This window comes from Pteropus alecto, unplaced genomic scaffold (genome assembly GCF_000325575.1).
Source record: "Pteropus alecto unplaced genomic scaffold, ASM32557v1 scaffold3, whole genome shotgun sequence".
NCBI lineage: Eukaryota > Metazoa > Chordata > Mammalia > Chiroptera > Pteropodidae > Pteropus > Pteropus alecto.
In genome coordinates, this window is record NW_006442484.1 from 70,157,117 (window position 1) to 70,179,738 (window position 22,622).

Genomic DNA, 22,622 nt, shown 5'->3' on the forward strand with positions numbered 1-22,622 from the left:
CTTCTTTATTCATATTAACTAGAGTTATTTTTTAATACCACTTTGAATGGCAAAAAACAAAGTTATTGGTGTTTTTATTCATACTTCTTTAGAAAGTTAATTGAATATGTTGATTGAACATGTTGCATATCAAATATACGTTTTCTAGACAGTGTAGTTTTCTTTGGAGAAAAACTGTTTGTCTAAACTCTTTACCATCAAAATTTTTTATTTTAATTCTACTGCATACGATACCTTTGTATCTGATGGGTTTTGTTTCAAAGAGAAAGGCATACCTGGTTCTTCCCCCATATGTGCAGGAATTCCAGCATTTGAACCACTGGTGTAATGATCTTTGATTTTTCTCTCATACAGGTGATGGATTCATTTGACCCAAGCACACTCTCTATCCCAAGTTCACAATGAATTTCAAACCAAGTCCCCTAATTCTATATCCAGTTATTTTTCTCTCATTCCATAACTGTTAGCTTACCTTATTATAATAAACTGTCTTAACCCCTGACTTTGAAAATGAATTGCTGTTTGGCCCATCAAATGCCCTTAATTGATGTTGTGCCATTCATCATAGGAAAATTTTAGTCTTGTGTTAAAAGACTAAAAACCTTTAGTCTTATTCATTAAAGGGGATTCCATAAATGCAGCCCTTTAGAAGAGTGACCAACAACCCTTGTCTGTCTATAAAACCCTGTATATTACTACTAGCTATTAAAGAGATATGGAATTGCTATTGTGCATAGACATTGCTTCACATTGGTAACAAAGAACTACAGTGATTGTTTCCCTGTTCTGAGACCGCTGACTTTGTCCCCAAAGCTATTGGAACTTGTCTCAGCATAATCATCATGGATAAAGGAGAAATAAAATAGCCATTTTGCGTAGTGACTCATCTCTCCTTTATTCTTCCTTGTTATGCCTTTACTGCTGGCAAACAGTCAAATTTTACATTCAACCTTAGTAACACTATTCTCTCTCATAATTTCCATTCAGTAACTTTGTTTCTACAAATGTTGTTAAGTATTTACACTGTGCCATTGTATTTATCTACAAATATTAAGTATTTACAGTGTGGTAGTTACTTGAGATACAAAAGTGAAATAAATTACATAACTAATTGGTTTTTATGAGAGATAGATCTAAGTAAGAGAAAGTCCTAACTTTCTCTTTTATTAATCTTATGAAATAAATGTCCTTCGTGTAAAGCCAGTTCAAAAAATTTTGGAAATGAATAGAGTATTACATTTTTTATTTGATTTTAATGTTTAAAGAGGAGATCATTGACATCTCCCTTTGGTGAAATAAGGTTCTTGCCAGAAATTACAGATGTTCTTGAAAGATTATTCTGATTAAATGAAAAAGAATCACTTAGTTGTACATAATCTGAAATCCTGGTAGAAGAAACAAATAAATTTCCATGATACTAGATCGTGGATGCCCTATCATTTCCTGAGGACAAACTACCATATATGTGTAATTCATTGGAACACGATTTATGTCTTGCAGAAGAGTTGCTGTTAAATAAACTTGCCTTTATGTCTCTATAGAAATCCTTTTCAGCCCGGGCTGTGTCCCGCTCCCATCAAAGGGCAGAACATATTTTAAAGAACTTGCAACAGGAGGAAGAGAAGAAACGTCTTGGTCGAGAAGCCAGCCTCATCACCGCCATCCCCATCACGCAGGAGGCTTGTTATGAGCCCACCTGCACACCCAACTCAGAGCCAGAAGAAGAAGGTGCCCTCTATACACGGGACTTCTTGGGAGGCTGAGTCACAAGAATGGAAAAGGACTTGCTTTGAAATAAACATAGATAGTTTTATGTGAAATGAGATGATATGTTCCCTCTATCTCCCTCTCACCTCCTGACACTGTCCAAAGAGAGAAACTTTTTTTTTCTAAATGATTATAGTTGGCCTGTTTACAGAGGAGGATGTTAGCCATGAATGAACCAATATGAGAATGGACCAAGCAGTGATAATGATTCAGGGAACAGCTGAATTCAGAGTGTTTATTAAAGTAGATGCAGTCAATTCTTTCACCATTAAAAATGGGGTTAGTCCATTAATTACTTTCAACCTGCACAAGTGCAGACAATCTATTGGTATCAAAAAAATGACTTAGTAATCATTCTAAATTCAGTGATTCTCTACCCTGCTTTTGTGAAATCTTTCGGAGAAATTTTCTGTCTTTCTGTAATTTTTTTCCTTTTCTAAGTACACTCCAAATTGCTTAAGCTTTATGCTCTGAAAGCAGTATACACATGTGATGTAAGATACAACTATAGTTGTGATGATAACCATTTTGGTTATAAAACCAAAGTTTACATTCTCCATTTTCTTTGCCAGTAGAAGAAGTCACCAATCTGGCATCCCGCCGACTGTCTGTCAGTCCATCCTGTACCTCCAGCACTTCCCATAGGAATTACTCCTTCCGCCGAGGGTCGGTCTGGTCTGTGCGTTCAGCTGTCAGTGCTGAAGGTACGTATTCTTGCAAATATGTTATTTATTCCATGTGACTTGTGTGTTTTGAAACATTTTCTAGTTAATATTATCTCACTTTATTACACTGCACTCTTGTCATTAAATAACTTGCTTCATGACTTGAAGTTTTAAAAAAAATATTGGATTGAGTGGAACCCTAAAAAAAAGTATCATTGATTTTACCCAGCAATCGTACTTTATAAGTTGGCTGTATTTTAATTACATTTCATGTAATCATACTGCTGAGGTTTCAGTAGACATTATTCTAACCAGTTAACAGTTTTCTCCCCTGGCTACATATTACAATCAACTGGGGAGCTTTTAAAAAAAATGCCCAAGCCACACCCAAGACCAAATCAGAATATCTAAGGGTGGGACCCACACTCCAGTTTTTTTAAAATCTACTCAGGGTATTCCAGTGTGTGGCCAAGACCGAGTAGGATGCTTTGAGATGCTGTGCTGGAATAATTAAACAACTAAAGGAAGTCCAAAATTCATACTTCTCCTGTAATGAAATCTGATTTCAGGGGAGAAATGTAATGCTCTTCAGCCCCGAGAATTTAAAAAATATGCTTCTCTAATGATGTACAGCTGTCTGGGGCTAACTGCTTCATGATTAGGAAAATTTCATCACTGATTTATAAAGGCATCAAAAAGTTGTACAAAAATGATGCTTTATGATTATACAGATTTCATCACTGATTTCTAAAGTCATATTAAAAAGTTTTACAGAAACCAATAGTTCTCAACCCTTGTTTGCACAACCCTCGGGAACTTCAAAAAGGACCATTGCTAATTAATCACAGCTTATGGAGACAGGGCCCAAGGCACATGTATATTGTTTATAACACTTTTATTGAGATATTTACATACCACAAAATTTACCCTTTTGAAATATACAATGCAGTGATTATTAGGATATTCATAGAGTTGCAATCATCATCACTATTTAATTTTAGAATATTTTTGTCATCCCCAAAAGAGAGTCTTATACTCATTAGTCATTTGTTATCTACCACTTCCCTCAAGCCCTGGCAAGAAATAATCTTTTTATTTCTATGGATTTGCCTAGTCTGTACATGTCATATAAATAGAAACATACATTATGTGGCCTTTTGTGACTGGATTCTTTGACTCAGCATAATTTTTTTCAATATTGTCACATATTGTTGCATGTATCAATTCTTCATTTCTTTTTATTACCAGATAGTATTCTATTTATTGATATACCATATTTTATCAATTCACCTGTTAGTGAACTTTTGGATTGTTTATACTTTTTGCTATTAGTAATTAATTATGCTGCTATGAACAGTTATGTACAGATTTTGTGAGGAAAACTACCAAGCTGTTTCCACAGTGGCTATGTAAAGATACAAGATGTTTCCAAAGATACTATGTAAAGCATTCATGTGAACAGTAAAAGATCTGCATTCTAAAGCAAAGCGTATTTTCTAAAAACCAAATAATTACTTAAGAATTTCTCCATACAACAAATTTCTCCACATCCTTGAATAGCCATAATAATCTTGGAAATGAAGAACAAAATGAGAAGACTCACATTTCCCGATTTCAAAACTTAACTACGAAGTTGCAGTAATCAAGATTCTGTGGTCTTATGTAAGGATGGACATACAGATCAATGGAATAAAATTGAACAATCAGAAATAAACTATTACATTTATATTGATTTTGTGTTTGAAAAGAATGCCAAGAAAATTAAATGGGGAAAGAATAGTCTTTTCAACAAATGGCGCTGGGACAACTAGATATCTATATACCAAAAAACGTTAAATAAGTAGGCCTTGAGCTAAGAAGTTATGGTTATGTTAGACTTGCAATACTAAAAAAGCACCCTGATTATGTCTTCCTCTTCAGATGAGGAGCACACCACCGAACACACCCCAAACCACCATGTGCCTCAGCCCCCACAGGCGGTGTTCCCAGCATGCATCTGTGCAGCAGTGCTCCCCATTGTTCATCTCATGGAGGATGGTGAGGTGCGAGAAGATGGAGTAGCAGGTACAGTTTTACTTGTAAAAACATTAATACTCAAATAAAATACATAGGCTGTTTCTCGGATGTAGGACAGTAGATTGTTCTTGAAGACGTTTACTACTGGTCACATGTTGAGTTGTTTTATGCACATATTATAATTACAAGTTTGTAGTGTTCTGTGTTAACACTACTTTCTCCTCTTCCTACCACTTTGATGACTAACAAATGGCATTTAAAATAGCTAGTTGGGTCCAGGAGCATTATTTATAACCAGAGAACAAAACAACATTAATTTGGCCACATAGAAGCCAAAGAGTGATTTTGGCCACCTTAGAAATCTTAGCCATTAGCTTGACACCACTAATGTCATCTTTCCACTTGATTACCTGTCCAGAGATGCTACCTAAAGAGAATAGTTGCAAGACAAAATGATAAACTAGGGACAGAGGTGAGTTACATTTGTAACAGACAGCAAATATTAATAATAAAATTTAAAAACCCTATAACTAAGTATTTATTTTTTAAAACTCCAATAGGAAAATGGGCAAAAGATATAGACACAATCCTATGGCCAATAACATCTGTAAACAACATTGCTATGTAAAACAATGAAATCTTACATTTTAGCTAAAATACTTCAAAGATTATTTTAAATGAAACTACCTGTAGTTGGTAAAGATTCAGAGAAAAGAATATTTTCACACTTTGCAGATGGTAGTGTAAAATTAGATACAAGCATTTTGGAACAGAGTTTTATGAAATGTGTCAAAAACCTAAAAAGTATGAAAACCCTTTAACATAGATTTTGACTTCTAGCAGTTTCCTAAGGCAATAACGAGGACTCTATAAAGGTTTGTATAGGACAGTCTACTTTGCACATAATTTAAAATAACAAATATATGAAAAGAGTTTAAATGTCCATAACAGGCAATTAATCATAGTACCTCTGTATGACAGGATTTTTTGCACATTAGAATATTAACATAGAAAGTGTTCAATCTATTGCTAAGTAAAAAACTGAGTACCAAAGAATATTTTCTATATAATATTATTTTAAAATACATGTAAATATATATATCACATGTATGAAAGGACACACTCCAAAATGTTTGTAGTTGTTTCTGTGATTGGTAGACTTACAAGTCTTATTTTCCTCTTCGGTTTTTTTTTCTGTACATTTCATGTTTCAAGCATGAAACTGCCTTACTTCAGCAATGTGAATAAAAATAATATCATAAAGGTAGTTTTGTAACCAATTTCAACCTAAGAAAAACCCACGCCTATTTTAATTATTTATAAAAGTACATAAAAACTAAAACCTATATTTACATCTCTTGTTAATATTATTATATCGCTCTTAATTTTAATTGGATGGTTAGTTTCTGAAGCAAAAAAAAAGTTAGTATTTATTTAAAATATAGGCTGAATGATAAATTCATGCAAAATTCTATACCCCTAGTTTAGAAAACTAAACTAAATAAACCATTTAGACTGAGGTTCATTCAATGCTTACCCACCACTCACTTTTATCCACCTGCTTTCTTAGCCTGGGCACTTCCAGGCAATTGTAGCCTGACCACCTTCCCCAAAGAAGTAGCACTGTCTTTCACATTAGGAATAATTATTTATTACTAAGACATCCATCATTAGAAGTGGGAGCCTAATTATTACTAGCTCAAGTACTTTATCTTGCTGAAGGAGATACTATGTAAAGCATTCATGTGAACAGTAAAAGATCATCTCTAATCCTTCTGCATTCTAAAGCAAAGCGTATTTTCTAAAAACCAAATAATTACTTAAGAATTTCTCCATACAACAAATAATTAAATATGACCAATAAATACCACTGCTAATATTAAGGTGATTTCCAAAACAAAGACTCACAAATGCATTCTTTTTTAATTGAAATATTATTGACATATAACACTTAGTTTTAGGTGTAAAACATAATTATTTGATTCTATATATAGATATCTATAGTGTGAAATGATTACCACAATAAAGGTAGTTAATATCTATCACTACACATAGTTACAATTTTTTTTCTTTTGATAAGAACTTTTAAGATCTCTCCTAGCAACTTGTAAATATACAATATAGTGTTAACTATAGTCGCAAAGCTGTACATTACATCTCCAGGATTTATCTTATAAGTGGAAGTTTGTACTTTGACCACCTTCACTAATTTCCCCCCGACCCCAAACCCTGCCTCTGGCAACCACCAATTTGTTCTCCAATTTCAGTTTTGTTTTGTTTTGTTTTTTCTTGATTTCACATATAAGTAAGATAATACAGTATTTGTCTTTCTCTGTCTGGCTTATTTTGCTTAGCATCATGCCCTCAAAGTACATCCATGTCATCACAAGTAACAGGATTTCCTTCTTTTTAATTAATGATATTCCATTGCATAGCTCAAATGTATTCTTTACAAAAGCAATGCTAATGCCTAACAACCATCCTGTACTTGTTCCCTTTTTGTTGTAGGAGAAAATGTTCAGAAACAACAAAAAGAGCAAATATTTACCTTTCAAGAGTTCACATAATCTTTTTAAAGAAAAAGAGACTAATTAAAGCTTAGTAAATTATTTGAATACTTTATCTAATAGGTTTATTTCCATTTAAGACGAATGTTCAATTTTCTTTCTCTTTTAAAGTGAGTGCTGTGGCTCAACAAGTCTTATGGAATTGCCTAATTGAAGACCCATCAACAGTTCTTCGACATTTTTTGGAAAAACTGACCATCAGCAATAGACAAGTAAATTATTCTTTTTTTTAATTGTATAGCCTTGTGTGTGAGCACTATTAAAAGCAAGCGATGACTTTATTGTGCTGTGCATGCAACACCAATGTCATCTGACACGGGGGTCCCCAACCCCCGGGCCATAGACCAGTACCATCCATGGCAGGAGGTGAGTGGCGGGTGAGCAAGAGAAGCTTCATCTGTATTTGCAGCTGCTCCCCAGCGCTGGCATCACTGCCTCAGCTCCACCCCAGATCATCAGGCATTAGATTCTCATAGGATCACTGGTGCCCGGTGCCACAAAGGTTGGGGAACCACTGCTCTGACACATAGCCAATAAGTACTTTAGATAGTGATAAAAATGAGCGATATTAAACTTTGCTGTTTTCTTTCTAATTTCTCCATCAACTAATGTCCCCATAGTGTATGATACACTGCTAGGGGTGACCCTGAGATAAAGATTCTCGATCTTTTAAACAAAAATTAAATTCAGTATAATGTTCTTAGTACTGGGTGCATCTATTGAATTCTGATTGCTTGGTATTCTGTGATGGAAGCAGGAGGATTTTTAGAATATGTAAAAACTCTTCATTAATCAAAAAATCTAACTCATCAGACCACCCTGTAAGATTATGATGAATAAAAGTAGTTTTCTAAGCAATGGTTAAATACACTGGTGATTAAGAATTATTTGTTCATTTCTATGTTATGGTCCAGTTCATTAGAAGATTAAGTTTAGTTTCTTAAAGGTAAGATTAATTATATTTCCATTTAGTCTCTCTTGGCCTAGCTTTATCTGTTTCACTCAAAACCTAGGAAGCGGAACTATGAAGTTCGATAAGCCTAGTTTGTTTAATGGTTTCTCAACATAGATCCTCCTCACATTTCCATCACACCTGGCAGCCACAGCAAATAGAGTTAACTAAATATACAGCTTTCCTGTGATTTGCCTGTGACCTATAGAAACAGGCAGTTTTTTTTTTTGTTTTAAAAAAAAAGTCGTCTAATGACTACTTCGAGATTTCATATGTTAGCTCTTAGGAGAAGGTGTTACAGTTGGTTAAAATACTATGTAACAGATATCACATATGCTATATTAAAATGTTGTACATAATGGAAATCAGCATGTGAGTAAAAGTAAAAATTATCCACCTCCCTGCTTTTCAAGAAGTTAATTTTATTTCCTACAGCATGGCAACCCAATGAGACATAGAAATTCTGTTCTTTCAGGATGAGTTGATGTACATGCTACGCAAACTTCTCTTGAATATTGGAGATTTTCCTGCTCAGACATCTCACATCCTATTCAACTATTTGGTGAGTTTCAGCCTCCAGTGGGTTCTTTGTGTTCATTTCCAAGTAGGAAGAAGCAACATGAGAAAAGGTCTTAGGAGATTTTTTGGCAATAAATTTCCACTGATACTATGACTGTAGGTGAATTGTGGTCAGCTAAATTCACCATTGTGTGTAGGGGGAAGCCCCTCTTTTCTAGCACAATCCTTGACATGTGGTGGGTACTCAATAAAATGTCCTTTTCCTCTGTCTTCCTTTGGCATTATACAACTTCCTTATGTTAGTTCTTAATTTCAGTTTTCTGTTGAGAAAACATATGTCATTTTTAGCCATTTTTCCCTTTTCCTATTTCATTGTTTAAACACACACGCGCGCGCACACACACACACACACACACACACACACACACACGCTGCCGTAAATGGAAAGTATTTGTGAGTGTATTTTTCCATGGCAACTATCTGTGCTTTAAGCTACCCTGACAGCTCCTTCTTAAACCCTTCAGAATTTACCAGTTTCTTTGTGTTCTCCCTATATCCTAAATGAATATGCAGTTTTGGGACTGTTGACATGATGCCTGTTCTTTGAAATTGCACCTTAATCCAGGCAGAGAGATGAATTTCTATGCGGAGAGAGCTGCTTCTCTCTCCCTCACTATCATCAGTCTTTTAGCGGGTTGTGAAATAGAAGAGTTATTCATGTACATCTGTAGAGGAATGATAAATTTAACTTATGCTACAATCCGATGTGCAGAGAAAATTGTAATTCCTTTCTCTTGTCTGTAACTGATTTAGTTTTCCTCCTGAGTATCCACCTGCTAGTTGACATGGGAAAAAATATAAATAAGTGTCCAATCCAGTTTTAAGTTCAGACTGATAAAAATAATAAATAGTACCTTTGGATAGGTTTTAGTCTCTCTTGGCTAAAAATACTTAGTTTCTATAAATTTTCTTCCATTCCAGCTGCTTTCATCTTTAAATTCTACGTGCAAATGGGGAGAAAAGGTTCTTTGTTCAGCGTTCTAGCCCTTTTTCAATGTTTGATCTGGCTTCTCCCTTCCTGAGACAGTGCTCTTTATCTGGCTGGTTGCTGGATGCCCGGCTGGCAGGAGCCAAATAGCTGCTGTGGTACTTGAGACTCCTTTGCTCCCGGCGGTGCTGCTGGGAGACTTGACCTCACCTCAGCTCCTGCCGGTGCTGTAGACATGCCTCTGAGTTCTGTTCATGAGTCCCATATGGCTCCAGCTTAGAAAGTCCCCTAGCTAAAGTGTCCTACTCAAGCGACACCAACCTGTGGCAAGTCTATCTAGAAAGCTCTCCAGCTAAGCTTTCTGCTACTTTTTGGTCCTGTCTACACTACACAAAAACCAAAGATAGATTATCAAAGCCAAATATCAGAGCCTCCCTCAGTTTAAGTGTGGGCTCTGCCAAGTTCATGTTCATCCAGGTTGGTATTACAAAGCTCTGAGGTGAATTTCTGTCAGAGATACATGAGACTACAGGCAAGGACCCCATCAGTGTTCCTGCCCATTCCCCAGGTCACTGGATAGGGGAAGTGCTTTCCTGGACCACTGCTCTCTACCATCTTTAACCTTGGAACAAGGAGATGGACATTTCACTTCCCTATTGCCATACTTTCCTATCAATTGTAAATGAGCCCTAACAGTAGACATAGGTCCTCTTTATCCTTGTGCAGCTGGGTAATTGATAAGCCGGTAGAGAAAAGGACTGACAACACTTTGGTCTTGATGTATATAGTCTTTTTTACATGAATGTAAATTTCTAGTTTTGCATCTATCTAAACTCTAATCTTCCCCTGAATCCCAAGCACATGGATGCTTCCAGTAGTCTAGGGACAGAGTCTTGTACTAAGAATGGCAAAACAGTAAAAGCAGAGTCATTTTTAAACCAATACCCTATTATACATCTTTTTTCAAATACTATAGATATGTGTGGTAAGGATGTTGGGAACACTGACCTATCTCTTGCCCAGATAGTTTTAAGGGAATACATCTCCAAATCCTCAACTTTCAAATATGCACTAGCACTTCATGAGCAAGCCTGCCATCTCAATCATCATTCTCCTGATATACACAGAAAGGCTCACTCTGATCATTACAGTTTTCACAGGCTGCATTGATAGATGTGTAAGACAGAGAAAGAATCTGATGTACTGTATTAATTTTAAGGAACCCTCATTTCTGACTGATCAAGGTACTTTAAACCCATCAGACTTCCCACCTTTTCCTACCTTTTATAGATTTCTACTAGGGTTGAGGTTTGGCTCTCTTTAGGGTGGGTGTTCAGCCTTCAGAATCACCAAAGCAGATTAGGTTAGTGACACATTCTTTCCATGTAACTGGAAAGTTTTCTAGGATCAAAAAGCTTTTCAAGAAACATGGATAAAAGCCATGGCAAGTGTGTGGGTGGAATACTTTTACTGTTTTTTTTTTTTTTCTGATTTTTGTTGTTCATTATTAAATAAGGTAGTTATAAACTTATTTTATCAAATTTGCATTTCTTTCTAAATTTGACGAAATACACATTCTAATTACTGTTGTCTTATTTCAACATATAGAATATTTAACATATTCTACTTCTATTTACAAAAATTAAACTTATAATGAGACATTTTAAATGTTAGCTTAAAAAATGTACAAAACAGCACAGTTGTCCAAAATTTTTGAGAGGACACAAAGACTTTTAAGTTCATCAACTTAGCCAAGCAGAGTGTTCTTAGGTTCAGACTTTTAGACATAACTCAAGCTACCACGAGTGTTTGGGCAAACATCATACAGAGATTAATTTGAGGTATTCTAAGAACCTGAGCTACCAAGTGACTCGAAGCCTGGAAAAATGACCTTCTGCTTTGCTCTTAAGAAGTAACCATTTTAGCGATACATAAAAATGTACGGAAGTCTATTCTGGTCAGCTTTCCAGTTATGCCCTCTCCTGTTTATTGCCACTGAAAGCGTTGGATAAGCATTTGAACAGCGAATGTGAAAGCACAAAAGTATATTTAATCAAGAAAAGAAAAGCCAAGGAAATGAGAATATGAGCTCAGGATTATCGTGGCATTGTGAACTCTTCCTGTTCTGCCTTTTAGGTAGGATTAATTATGTACTTTGTGCGGACCCCCTGCGAGTGGGGCATGGATGCCATCTCAGCCACTCTGACTTTCCTGTGGGAGGTGGTGGGTTATGTAGAGGGCCTCTTCTTCAAGGACCTGAAGCAGACCATGAAGAAGGAGCAGTGTGAGGTAAAGCTCCTGGTGACCGCATCAATGCCAGGTAATCCACTACTGCTTTTTTTTTTAAAGAGTATAAATAACTTTTCTAAAGACCAAGCATCTCTTTCATTCATGAGAAAATTTTCAGGGTTCTGACCTTGGTGTTGAGTGCTTCAAAGAATTTTTGTTCAATACCATCCAAAGAAATATAATAGACCCTTTAAAAGTCAGCAGTTGCCAGATAAAAAAGGGAGACATCAGAACTGAGATCCGCGTGAATCAGTCCTTGAAGGGCTGCCAAGGTTGAAGATTTACTTAAGTCTATCGCAGAGGGCCAGCTGAACTGAGAGCCTTTTAGAATGAATGTGTGGCACTGCAAGGAGAATAATATTGTTTGCATGGCATGGACCCCATTTCTTTGTGAACTCAGTGAGAGATGGCTTTGTGAAAAAGTGGGAAAGGGAAAAGCAGGAAGAAGGAGAATTACAAAAGAACAGGGAGTGTGATGTAAACTCTAGTTACAGTTCCTTTTCACTTTGATATTTTGTCTTTCTTGAAGATAAAAATTTTGCCAAGCCTTTATCCTCATGCAGTGACTAAGAAAATATGAGATGATACATGTGTTGAAATAAAGAAATAAAGTTATATAAAAGAACAAAAGTTCTGGCAGCAAAGCTGCCTGTGTTAAAAATCATAGAACTACCATTTATTGTCTGTATAATGAGTATTAGCTATGAAAAAGTACATCATTTTTCAAGTTTTTTTTTTCTCATGTGTAAAATATGGATGTAATTCATTCTTCACAATCATGAGAAATGAATGAGTTTAGGTATGTAAAATACTCTCTGCCATACCTGACTCAGGATGAGGAATCCATAAATGGTCATTGTATATTTATATATGTTCTCTAGATGATCCAACAAAAGGATCAATTTTTATTATAGTGAAGAAACTCATATTGTCATTCATACACTTAAAAACAACTCATTAAAATCAAGACATATCATCCTATTCACAAAGATGTATAATTAATGAGTGAAGTAAAATAAGTACTTTCTCACTGGCTAAGCAGAATACAAAAAAAGTACTTGTTTTGGTTTTGCTAATATGTCTGTTGATATATTCTTAACATATTGCTTGATCATCTCACTTAAAATATAGGATATGTTACTTGTTGCAATACCTAAGGTTTGAATTCTGACTCTTCCACTAAATAAATGTGTGTCTTTGAATAAGTTATTTATAAGTTCTTGCTTATAAGAGTAATCTCTCTGTTTCCTCATTTGTAAGATGAAAATAAAAATACCCATATCATAGGGTTGCTGTGAAATTTAAATGATTATGCACATAAAACACATGAAAAAGTATTGAGAACTTCATAAATGGTAGCTGTCATTATTTAATAATAAGTAAATATATTGAAAATATACATTTAACTATAAATAAAGGAATGCAGTTAGTATAATACACAATTCACTGTAAGCACTAATAGTAATAATCATATTTATAAAAAATATCACCTTACTGATATTTTAATATTTTGTGCTTTAAATACAAATTTTCCTATAGTACAAGTCAATTTATTATGGTTTTTACTTTCTTTAGGTACCAAAACCTTGGTAGTTCATGGACAGAATGAGTGTGATATCCCAACCCAGTTACCAGTCCATGAAGACACTCAATTTGAAGCCCTGTTAAAGGTAGAGATGACTTTTGACAGAAATGATTTTTTATTTGTACAATGTTTATGACCACTTCAGTGATCATCCAGCTGACAATTAAATGGCATTTTTCTATCTTCAAACGAGCACGTGCATTTATTTACCTCTTCTAGATTCTGTTCCACTATTGTGTATTTCCTCAGTTTCCTTGAATAATTTCCCCCTCATTTACTGACATTTTAGCTGTGCAGAGAAGTAAGCAAAACCATGTGCAGTTTCTCTTTCAACAACAGCAGCACCTTGACACTCTGCAGTGTACTCCCGACTCTCCCAAGAATGCTGTGGATTCCTGCCTGAGAGCTCCCTGGCATCATGTATGGTAGCTCTGGAGGTGCCCTGGATTTGCACATGGAGAACACAGGAGCAAACTCTAGCTGTCAGCTGAGGATCTGCCCCAGACGCTTTCTGTGGCATCTAGTTGCACAATATGCATTCTTGACTTGTCACTGACAGAAATTATTGGAGAAACAGAAAACATAAAACTTAGAATAAATCAAATGAGTCAAGAAATTATTTTTAATGGTTATGGAAGTTATTGCCCTCAAAAGAAATGCAATCCATGGCTACATATACCTGAAAAGTTTTTAAGGTAAAGTAATAAGTAAACCAATACTGTGATTCCCTCTAGAATCACTAGTGTTTATTTATCTGGAGTCCAAACTTTTGGTAATATGACTTCCTAGAATACAACTCTAGGCCCAGACATAAGTAGAAAAGACTTCTGAAAAATTCAGTTTTGCCAAACTTTTATGTTTTATTTCCGTATAAAGTGTTGTTAAGCCTCCTTCAGTCCAAAACCAGACATCTCCAGGGAATTTCTAAGGCCCAGGGAAGCAAAGTTCAGCAACCACTACATTTTCCTGCTCACGTTGAATGGTAGGATAACAGGAAGGCAAACAGCGTGAGTCCAACCCAGGCTCTGACCTATATCAGACAATAGGACCTCTCTAGTCTCAGTTTCTTTTTCAATAGTACTGGGATACTTGGGCGGGTTGGACAAGTTATCTACATGCAAAACATTGAACTTGAAATGTAGAATATAATGAATGCTCGGTGCATTATAGTTTGTGTTATTCTTAATGTTACTAAATGTACTTTCTTCCTGATATTGAGACTAGTAGGTACCACTATACCTCCACAGTTCATCACTCAATCTGAATTATAATTGTACAGCTTTTAGAGTTATGAGAGCAGATGGTTTATAATACATTATTAGTCCTTATTATATCATTCTTTGGATAACTATGTATCCAAATCCAATGTGTATCCATATGTGTGTGTGTTTGGATATACACACACACACACACACACGCACACATATACAAACACATATATATACACATAATATATACAAAGTGTATAAAATATATATATACACACACACATATATAAAATTCTTATAAGCAGTTACCTTGTTTTTATAATATTTGTATTTTTCAGCTTGCTACCTGTCACATAATATGTTCTCAATAAACATTTATTAAAATTTGTTGTTGTTCTAGGAGTGCCTGGAGTTTTTTAATATCCCAGAATCCCAGTCGACACATTATTTTCTCATGGATAAAAGATGGAATCTTATCCACTACAATAAGGTAGGACTATGCAGTAATGACACTCATGTTAAGTTGTGGCGAAAGCTCATCATGCCTTTCCTGAGGGCGGCTTGCACTCAGAGAGGCACTGCTATTTAGAGGTTAGGAGTACGGACACTTATGTCACACCACTTTACTGTCTGTGTGGCTATAGACTAGCCACTTTACCTCTGCATTCTTCAGTTTCATTGTCTGTAAAATGAAGATGATGATAATAGTATCTACTATAGGGTCATTGTTATAATTAAAGGAGATAAGCCAAGTAAAGCACTTCGTTACTCATTATTATTACATCTAGATGAAAAACTAAGTCGCCCATATAATAACTGCTTGTGTCTATTTGGAATTTTCATGCTGTTTTGGTTCTCCCTTCTGTTATGTTAAGCATGACTAGGTGACCTGATCTAATGAGCAAAAGGGACTTCAACCACTGACATCACTTTACAGTGACTTTCTTCTTCTAGAGTGTCATTCAGTAAATTGCCTTTAGCTCCTTTGCTCCTGAGAATGCCCCGGTGTTTGGAAAGGGTATTCAGCCTGGGTAATCTGAAGCTTTCCTGAGGAGGGGGTTTACCTTCCCCAGGATTGTGTAGCATTGGGGAATATAAAGTACTAAGAATCAGACCCATTAGAGAATACCTACCTCTTATTTGTCTGCCTTTGGGTAAAGAGGAAATGAGAGTAGAAGTTTAATCATTTGAACTCCTTTTTGTCTTTATATCATCCTATCACAGACCTACGTTCGGGATATTTATCCTTTCCGGAGGTCAGTGTCTCCACAGCTGAACCTTGTGCATATGCATCCCGAGAAAGGGCAGGAGCTCATTCAGAAACAGGTGCCTGACTGCCTCAGTTTTATCCTATGGTTTTGCCATGTTGTGGAGATGGGTGATCTGTAAATGTGTCGCCAACCCTGAGATTCTATGAATCTGTTATAATCCTCTTTAAAGAGAGTGGATAAATGGGCCATTGGTCAAGATGGGTCCCCCAAATAGAGTGTTAATTAAGTTTATAAATTGGATCATAACATAAAACTATTAAGAAACACTCACCTGGAGTAATGCTATGATGAATCATTAGGTAAAAATAATAGAAATCTTCTAATTTATTTACCTACTAGTTTCTAAGAATGAATTTTTATTCCATATTTTTGTAAAACAGGATTGGAAGTACATATAATGTAACTATTAGAAGATTGTCCCAGAGGTTTAAGCTAGCTGAAAAAAAAAAAATAGGTAAAAGGGATCAATATAATGCATTTGAAAAAAGCACTGAACTAAGGTCCAGAGATTTGGACCCAGTCCCAGCTCTGCCACTGACCAGAAATTCGACCTTGGGCATGTTACTAACTTCTCTTAAAACAGGAGGAGATGTAATCAAGCATTTGCACTTAGATTTAAGATTGACGAATAGAACAATGTTCACATATCTTATTGCAAATCAGACTTTGAGCTTAAAGAAATTCACTATTTTGCATGTAAAATATAGCTGTAGTATACAATTCTATAATGATACAATTTTAATATGGTCTATGCGTGACAGATTTATTTTTTATTAACATTTATTTGTAAGTGATTTACATTTATTTTTAATAAAATGTCTAAACAGTAATTTCAAGATACTTTATAATTTCAATTTTTCTGCAATAGCAGGATGCTAATTTGGCATCAACTACCCAAAATAACTTCAGGAGATGAATAAGAATGGCATAGCACTAGACCACTTAAGTAATTAAAAATATAATACCATTAACTATCTAAATTACATTTAAAAGAAAGAAAATACTGAATGTGTTATAAGGTGTGAGATATTGGGCAAAACTGTAAGATCTTACATTTAAACAGTTTCTAAAACAATTCCCCCCAAAATTATTCCAGCTCCTGATTTTGGTAACAAAATAACTAAAGCCATCATCAATGATGGCACTTCAGTATTTTTTTTTTCAATTTAATCATATTTAAGAACATCCTTTAAAAGAATAACATAAAATGGGGCTCTTGCTCTATCTGCACTCCAAGTTGGACCTTAAGACTTCTAAGTCCCTTGGGGAAATAACAGTATGTAGGGCCATGGTTCTGGCTGTGAAGTTTCCTCAACAGCTGCTCACTGCTTATGAATACCCTAATCACATCCCCTGTCCACTGATCATCAACAAAGAAATAACCAACAGAAGGGACTAAGAACCCCATGCCTATGCCATCTGAATCCAGGGTGAAAGGGGCATTAACCTAGATTCCATCAGCTTCTGTCCCAAGATAGATTTTTTCCTGGATCCTTTTTTGGTCTTTTTTAAAAAGTCAAACCCAGAACTGACAGGAAACAGCTTAAGGCATCATTGGAAACAGTAGAAGCAATTGGAACTGACTGGCTGGCTCCTGTCAGAGAAGGTCTCCTATATTATGATATCCAGACAAATAGCCTTCATGTAATATTGAACTATTCTTGACAATGCTCGCCTTGTGCTCCTCCAGCCTGCAAACTCCATAGGAAACACTTCCTTTTGTAGAGCAGACAGATGCAGGAAGTGAGAGTCAATTAAGTGTGTGGTCTTTCTATGTGTGTGTGGTGGGAAGGCATTTCTCATTTCACTTTCCCGCCCCCCCACCTCTTAATTTTATCAACCTGGTTGGACTTTGAAGATTTTACTTCAATGTCTTTACTCTTTGTAATTTCGGAGTTGCTAATTCTTTCATCCTGCTTTCGTTTTTTGCTAGGTGTTCACTCGGAAGCTGGAAGAAGTAGGGCGGGTTTTGTTTCTCATTTCCCTGACCCAGAAGATCCCTACAGCCCACAAACAGTCCCACGTCTCCATGCTCCAGGAAGACCTCCTCCGACTGCCCTCGTTCCCTCGAAGTGCTATCGATGCTGAGTTTTCACTCTTCAGTGATCCTCAAGGTATTAAGAAAAAAGCATGTCCTCTCTTGTGCCTCTCACGCCCTTGTTTTGTCCTTAGAGCATCCTAATCAACAGACAGTTCTATAAGCCAGTGGTTCTCAGCCCTGACTTTGTATCAGAATCACCTGGAGGACTTGAAAAAACGTGGATTAGTGGGCCCCACCCTCCACTCAGGAGTTTCTGATTCAGTAGCTCTGGAATGAGGCCCAGGAACTTGCATTTCTAGTAAGTTCCCAGGTGGTGATGATGCTGCTATTCTGGGGACCAAACTTTGAGACCACTGCTCTAAGCTAATCATATGCAGTCGAAGGAAGTTGTACGGTGTATTAGGGAAATATTTGACTAAGTGAAGAACAGATATTTATATGAAGCTCAAGAGGTGGCAAAACTATTCTACAGTGACAGAAATCAGGGCAGTGATTACCGCTGGGTTTAGGGGGAATGAATTTCCAGGAAAAGGACATAGGGGAACTTTCCAAGGTGATGAAATTATTTCTCTATTGATTGGGGTGATGGTTACATGAGTGTTTATTTTTGTCAGAACTCATTCAACTCTACATTTAAGATCTGTGCATTTTATTCTTTCTAAATTATACTGAATTGAGAAAGAAAGAGGGACAGAGAAACAGAAGGAGAGCCGCTTGGAAACCTTGTTCTGTTACTCGATTATTAAGTTGGGACAGTTTACTCAAATGAGCATACTTGTGCTTAACGTCTTCATCTATGAGCTCCAAAGTAATAGTAGAAAGAGCTCTAATCTGAGTAGGAGTCAAAAGACCAAGCGTTAGTCCCAGCCCTGCCATTTTCCTTCTGAAATAACTTGTCCCAAAGCCGCAGCTTATTCAGCAGCAACATGTCTGCCCTGCCTTGCCTACAGAGTTGAATCAAAGAAGTGATGCTGAAAGTCCTTTGAGAACTAGGAAGTGTTATCCCGATGCCAGCAATATCGTGCTGGGAACCACTTCAAAAGTAGATCTTCACATCTTGAGGTTGGAACAAACGGAAAACAGCAGTGCCCTCGGATTCGACTGCCCTTGCACACAGACAGGATTGGCGTGGGGCTAACTCTGTCTCTGCCATTTTGTGTTCTTACAGCTGGGAAGGAGCTGTTTGGCCTCGACACTCTTCAGAAAAGCTTGTGGATCCAACTCCTGGAGGAGATGTTCTTGGGCATGCCGAGCGAGTTTCCCTGGGGTGACGAAATCATGCTTTTCCTCAACGTTTTTAATGGGGCTCTGATTCTTCACCCGGAGGACAGTGCCCTGCTCAGGCAGTACGCCGCCACCGTCATCAACAGCGCTGTGCATTTCAACCACCTCTTCTCTCTCAGCGGCTACCAGTGGATTCTGCCCACCATGCTGCAGGTACCCAGGCTCTCTTCTCTTAACCTGAAAATTAACCCGAGTACTGCTCACCCAGAGGTCAACAAGAAGTTTCTATACTGAAACTTTTAAATGATTGGGCTATCTCCTTTTGTGACAGCAGAAAGCACCAAATGAAATCCTTTTAAAATTTTTTAAGAGGTCACAATATTCCATTCTATGCTGAGATCCTCTAGACCTGTAATATGCTTTCACATTTCTTCTAGGCCACTGATTCTCAAAGCGTGGTCTCTGGACCAGTAGTACCAGAATCACCTGGAAATCTGGTAGAAATGCACATTCTTGGGCCCCATCCAGACCTACTGAATCAGAAACTTGCAAATCAGGGCCCAGTAATCCGTGTTTTAACAAGACCTCCAGGTGGTTCTGATACCTTAGACTATTTGAGAACCATTATTTAAATATATGTCAAGTGTTCAGCTGCTGTTTCTCTTAAGAGATTCTCTGACCTCCATCTGAATAAAGATTTTCATCACCATTAAATTTGGTATGAAGGGATTGAAGGAGGTGAATTTAACAGGAAACGTTTCTGTTTTTCTTATGTCTAGTATGCATCTGACTACAGTTAGTACTGAATAAAGTTCACAGAGGGCCTGATGGCTCATTCTAGTTCTCGATTTTTATGGAAGTTTTAATAAAAATTATAAAAATATTACATGCTTGTGCAGAGTGGAGTTTCCTCAATCTAGAGGAGGAGGAATTTACTTTGAATAACACCAGGGCTCTTTGTCCTATTTTTAAATTACTGGAATTTTTTTCTATTTTTATAACTTTTTCGCTGATTCCTAAAAACAACAAATGCTCATTATAAAATTCAGGAGATTAAAAAAAAGTTTAAAGAAGAAAATAAAAATCACTTGCCATCCTCCCTCTTGCATAACCATGGTTTACACTTTTTGAAAATCCTGGCACTCTATCCTACCTTTTTTTTAAAACAAAAGTTGGATCACACTATTTATTCAAGTTTGTTAACTACTTTTTTCATGTAACACTAAGAGTATCATGGGCATTTTATTCATATAGCTATATTTAGCTGGATAGCATTTAAAAGAAATAACTGCATAGTATTCTGTTGTATGTGTGTGCCATAATTCACTTAACCAACCCCAATTTATGAGTAATTTAAGTTGTTTCAAATTTTCCACTATAATAAGCAACCTTGCAGGAGGCATTCTTATATATACATCTTTTGTACATTTGTCCAATTCTTTTTTTGAGATAAATTCCTAATCACAAAGTTCCTGGGGGCAAAGTAAATTTATATTTTTAGAATTTTATGTATATTACCAAATTTTTCTCAAGAAAAGTTATACTATTTTTTACACTCCCCTCTACCAGTATATGAAATTATCCATTTCCATCCGTGCTTCCCATAGCTATGAGTTTTAAAAGCAGACACAACTTTGATATGCTGTTAAGGCATTTTCTGAATATGTCGCATTTTTCCAAAGGTGTACTCTGATTACGAAAGCAATCCCCAGTTGCGTCAAGCCATCGAATTTGCCTGCCACCAGTTCTACATTATACACCGGAAGCCCTTTGTGCTCCAGCTGTTTGCTAGTGTGGCCCCTCTCCTAGAATTTCCCGTGAGTATACTCTGTGGAAATAAATGAAAACCAAGCAAATGAGAAAAGCAAAGGCTGTTTATTCGTAGCTTGCTCTAGCAATGCGTCAGCCCCCACTTGTGTTTTGGCAAAGACTCAAAGACAAGCAGAGGAGTGAGAGACCTTTATAGGGAGAAAAGAGAAAGCATCAGGGATGCCCTGTTTGGAGGCTGCTGGCCAGGGGAAGTGGGCTAACTAGAAGCAGGGCAGCCTGTGTGATTAATTGGGAGTGCATATTTGGCTTACTCTGATTGATCTTATGTTGGAAGCAGGGACAAAGATTAGGGAAGCTGTCAATTATTAATCAGTCTTGGCTGTTTGGAGGTCTGTTGTTACAGGAGTTATTGTTCAGTTTTCACTAGAGCTGGTAGTCTGACTTCCAATAAGCCTGACATGTAGTAGGCTGGCTTCCCGTGCTGGTTACTGTAGACAATGGGTTTGGGTTGGTTCCCCGGGCTGGTTACTACGGGTCATGGGGCAGAGTTATATATTTTTATATGGCCCGGCCATTGTTCATTTGTATAATCAGTCTCTCAGCTCTTTCTTCAACCAATGGAAATGGATGCCATAAATAATTTCTCTTTCACTAGGTAAATCATAATGTTCAGCATTTCTCTGTGACATTCATCTTAGCCCCTAACATGTAAACAGGCCACCTCTTCCGTTTTTTAATACTCAATAAAAGGATGGAAAGTAGAAAATGACAAAAGAGTTCCTGATTTTCTTTCCTTTCTATAACTCTCTAGCAGTTACCCCACTTTATTTTTTATTTTCTTCAGAGTATTTATACCATATCAAATGCCATACATGTATTTGTTTCACTGATATGTATCTGTATCACACCCCACAATAGAATTTAAGCTCCATTAAAGCAAGACATTTGTCTTTTTTTGTGTTTTTTTTATAGTTGTTGTTTGTGTGTATGTGTGTTTCTGTTTTTGTTTTGCTATATCCTTAGTGCACAGAATGGTGCATGGCACAGAGTAGAAATTTAATAAGGATTTGTTATTTTAATGAATGAGTCAAAGCCATATTAAATAGATCTGAGATGGCAAGTATTTCCATTTTGGAGCTATATTATCAAATAGGATCTGTAAAATTCCCAGAGTTGTTAAAATAAGCATCTGTTCCCCCAAACGTATTTGAAGTATTTAATTTTTGTAATCCATTATAAAAATTGCCTTTGAGAATGCTTAGTCCTACAATAGCAGACCAGAGGAACCATTGGCTTGAAGTTTTCTGGCAGTTTATCTGTTGCTGTATTTTTATGAGTTTCCACAAATATCTCTTTTGTCCTAGATTATCATTTAATAGAGCCCTTAAAAATCAGGTGTTGCACTCCAAAATCATACAGCAGCATTATTGGATGCAGAATTATGTAAGCCGAATGCCATTATCAATGTTGTAATTGTTATCGGAGGTAACGTTTGTGAAATTTGAATTTCTGATCAATTCCATATTAGTACTGCGGTGGGAATAAATAAAATAAAATTGCCTTTCTTTATACAGGATGCTGCCAATAATGGGCCCAGCAAAGGTGTGTCAGCTCAGTGCCTGTTTGACTTGCTGCAGTCCTTGGAGGGAGAGACCACGGACATATTAGACATCTTAGAGCTGGTCAAAGCTGAGAAGCCTCTTAAGTCACTAGGTAAAAGCAAAATTTGCCTGGGCATTCTTTTTCTCTTCGTAATTGCT

General features: G+C 36.5%; 1 protein-coding gene across 2 annotated transcripts in view; it reads left to right on the plus strand.

The window, feature by feature from the left end:
• The window catches only part of UNC80 (unc-80 homolog, NALCN channel complex subunit), a 189,901-nt gene that overhangs the window by 124,615 nt on the left and 42,664 nt on the right, over positions 1-22,622 (plus strand). For both annotated transcript variants that reach the window (XM_006921411.1, XM_006921412.1), the window contains exons 33-45: positions 1,542-1,728; positions 2,340-2,471; positions 4,353-4,496; positions 7,127-7,227; positions 8,443-8,529; positions 11,611-11,794; positions 13,339-13,433; positions 14,957-15,046; positions 15,781-15,882; positions 17,761-17,941; positions 19,037-19,305; positions 20,775-20,909; positions 22,437-22,575. In XM_006921411.1, coding sequence (XP_006921473.1) covers positions 1,542-1,728; positions 2,340-2,471; positions 4,353-4,496; positions 7,127-7,227; positions 8,443-8,529; positions 11,611-11,794; positions 13,339-13,433; positions 14,957-15,046; positions 15,781-15,882; positions 17,761-17,941; positions 19,037-19,305; positions 20,775-20,909; positions 22,437-22,575 — 1,846 coding nt within the window. The remainder of the gene's footprint in view (positions 1-1,541; positions 1,729-2,339; positions 2,472-4,352; positions 4,497-7,126; positions 7,228-8,442; positions 8,530-11,610; positions 11,795-13,338; positions 13,434-14,956; positions 15,047-15,780; positions 15,883-17,760; positions 17,942-19,036; positions 19,306-20,774; positions 20,910-22,436; positions 22,576-22,622) is intronic.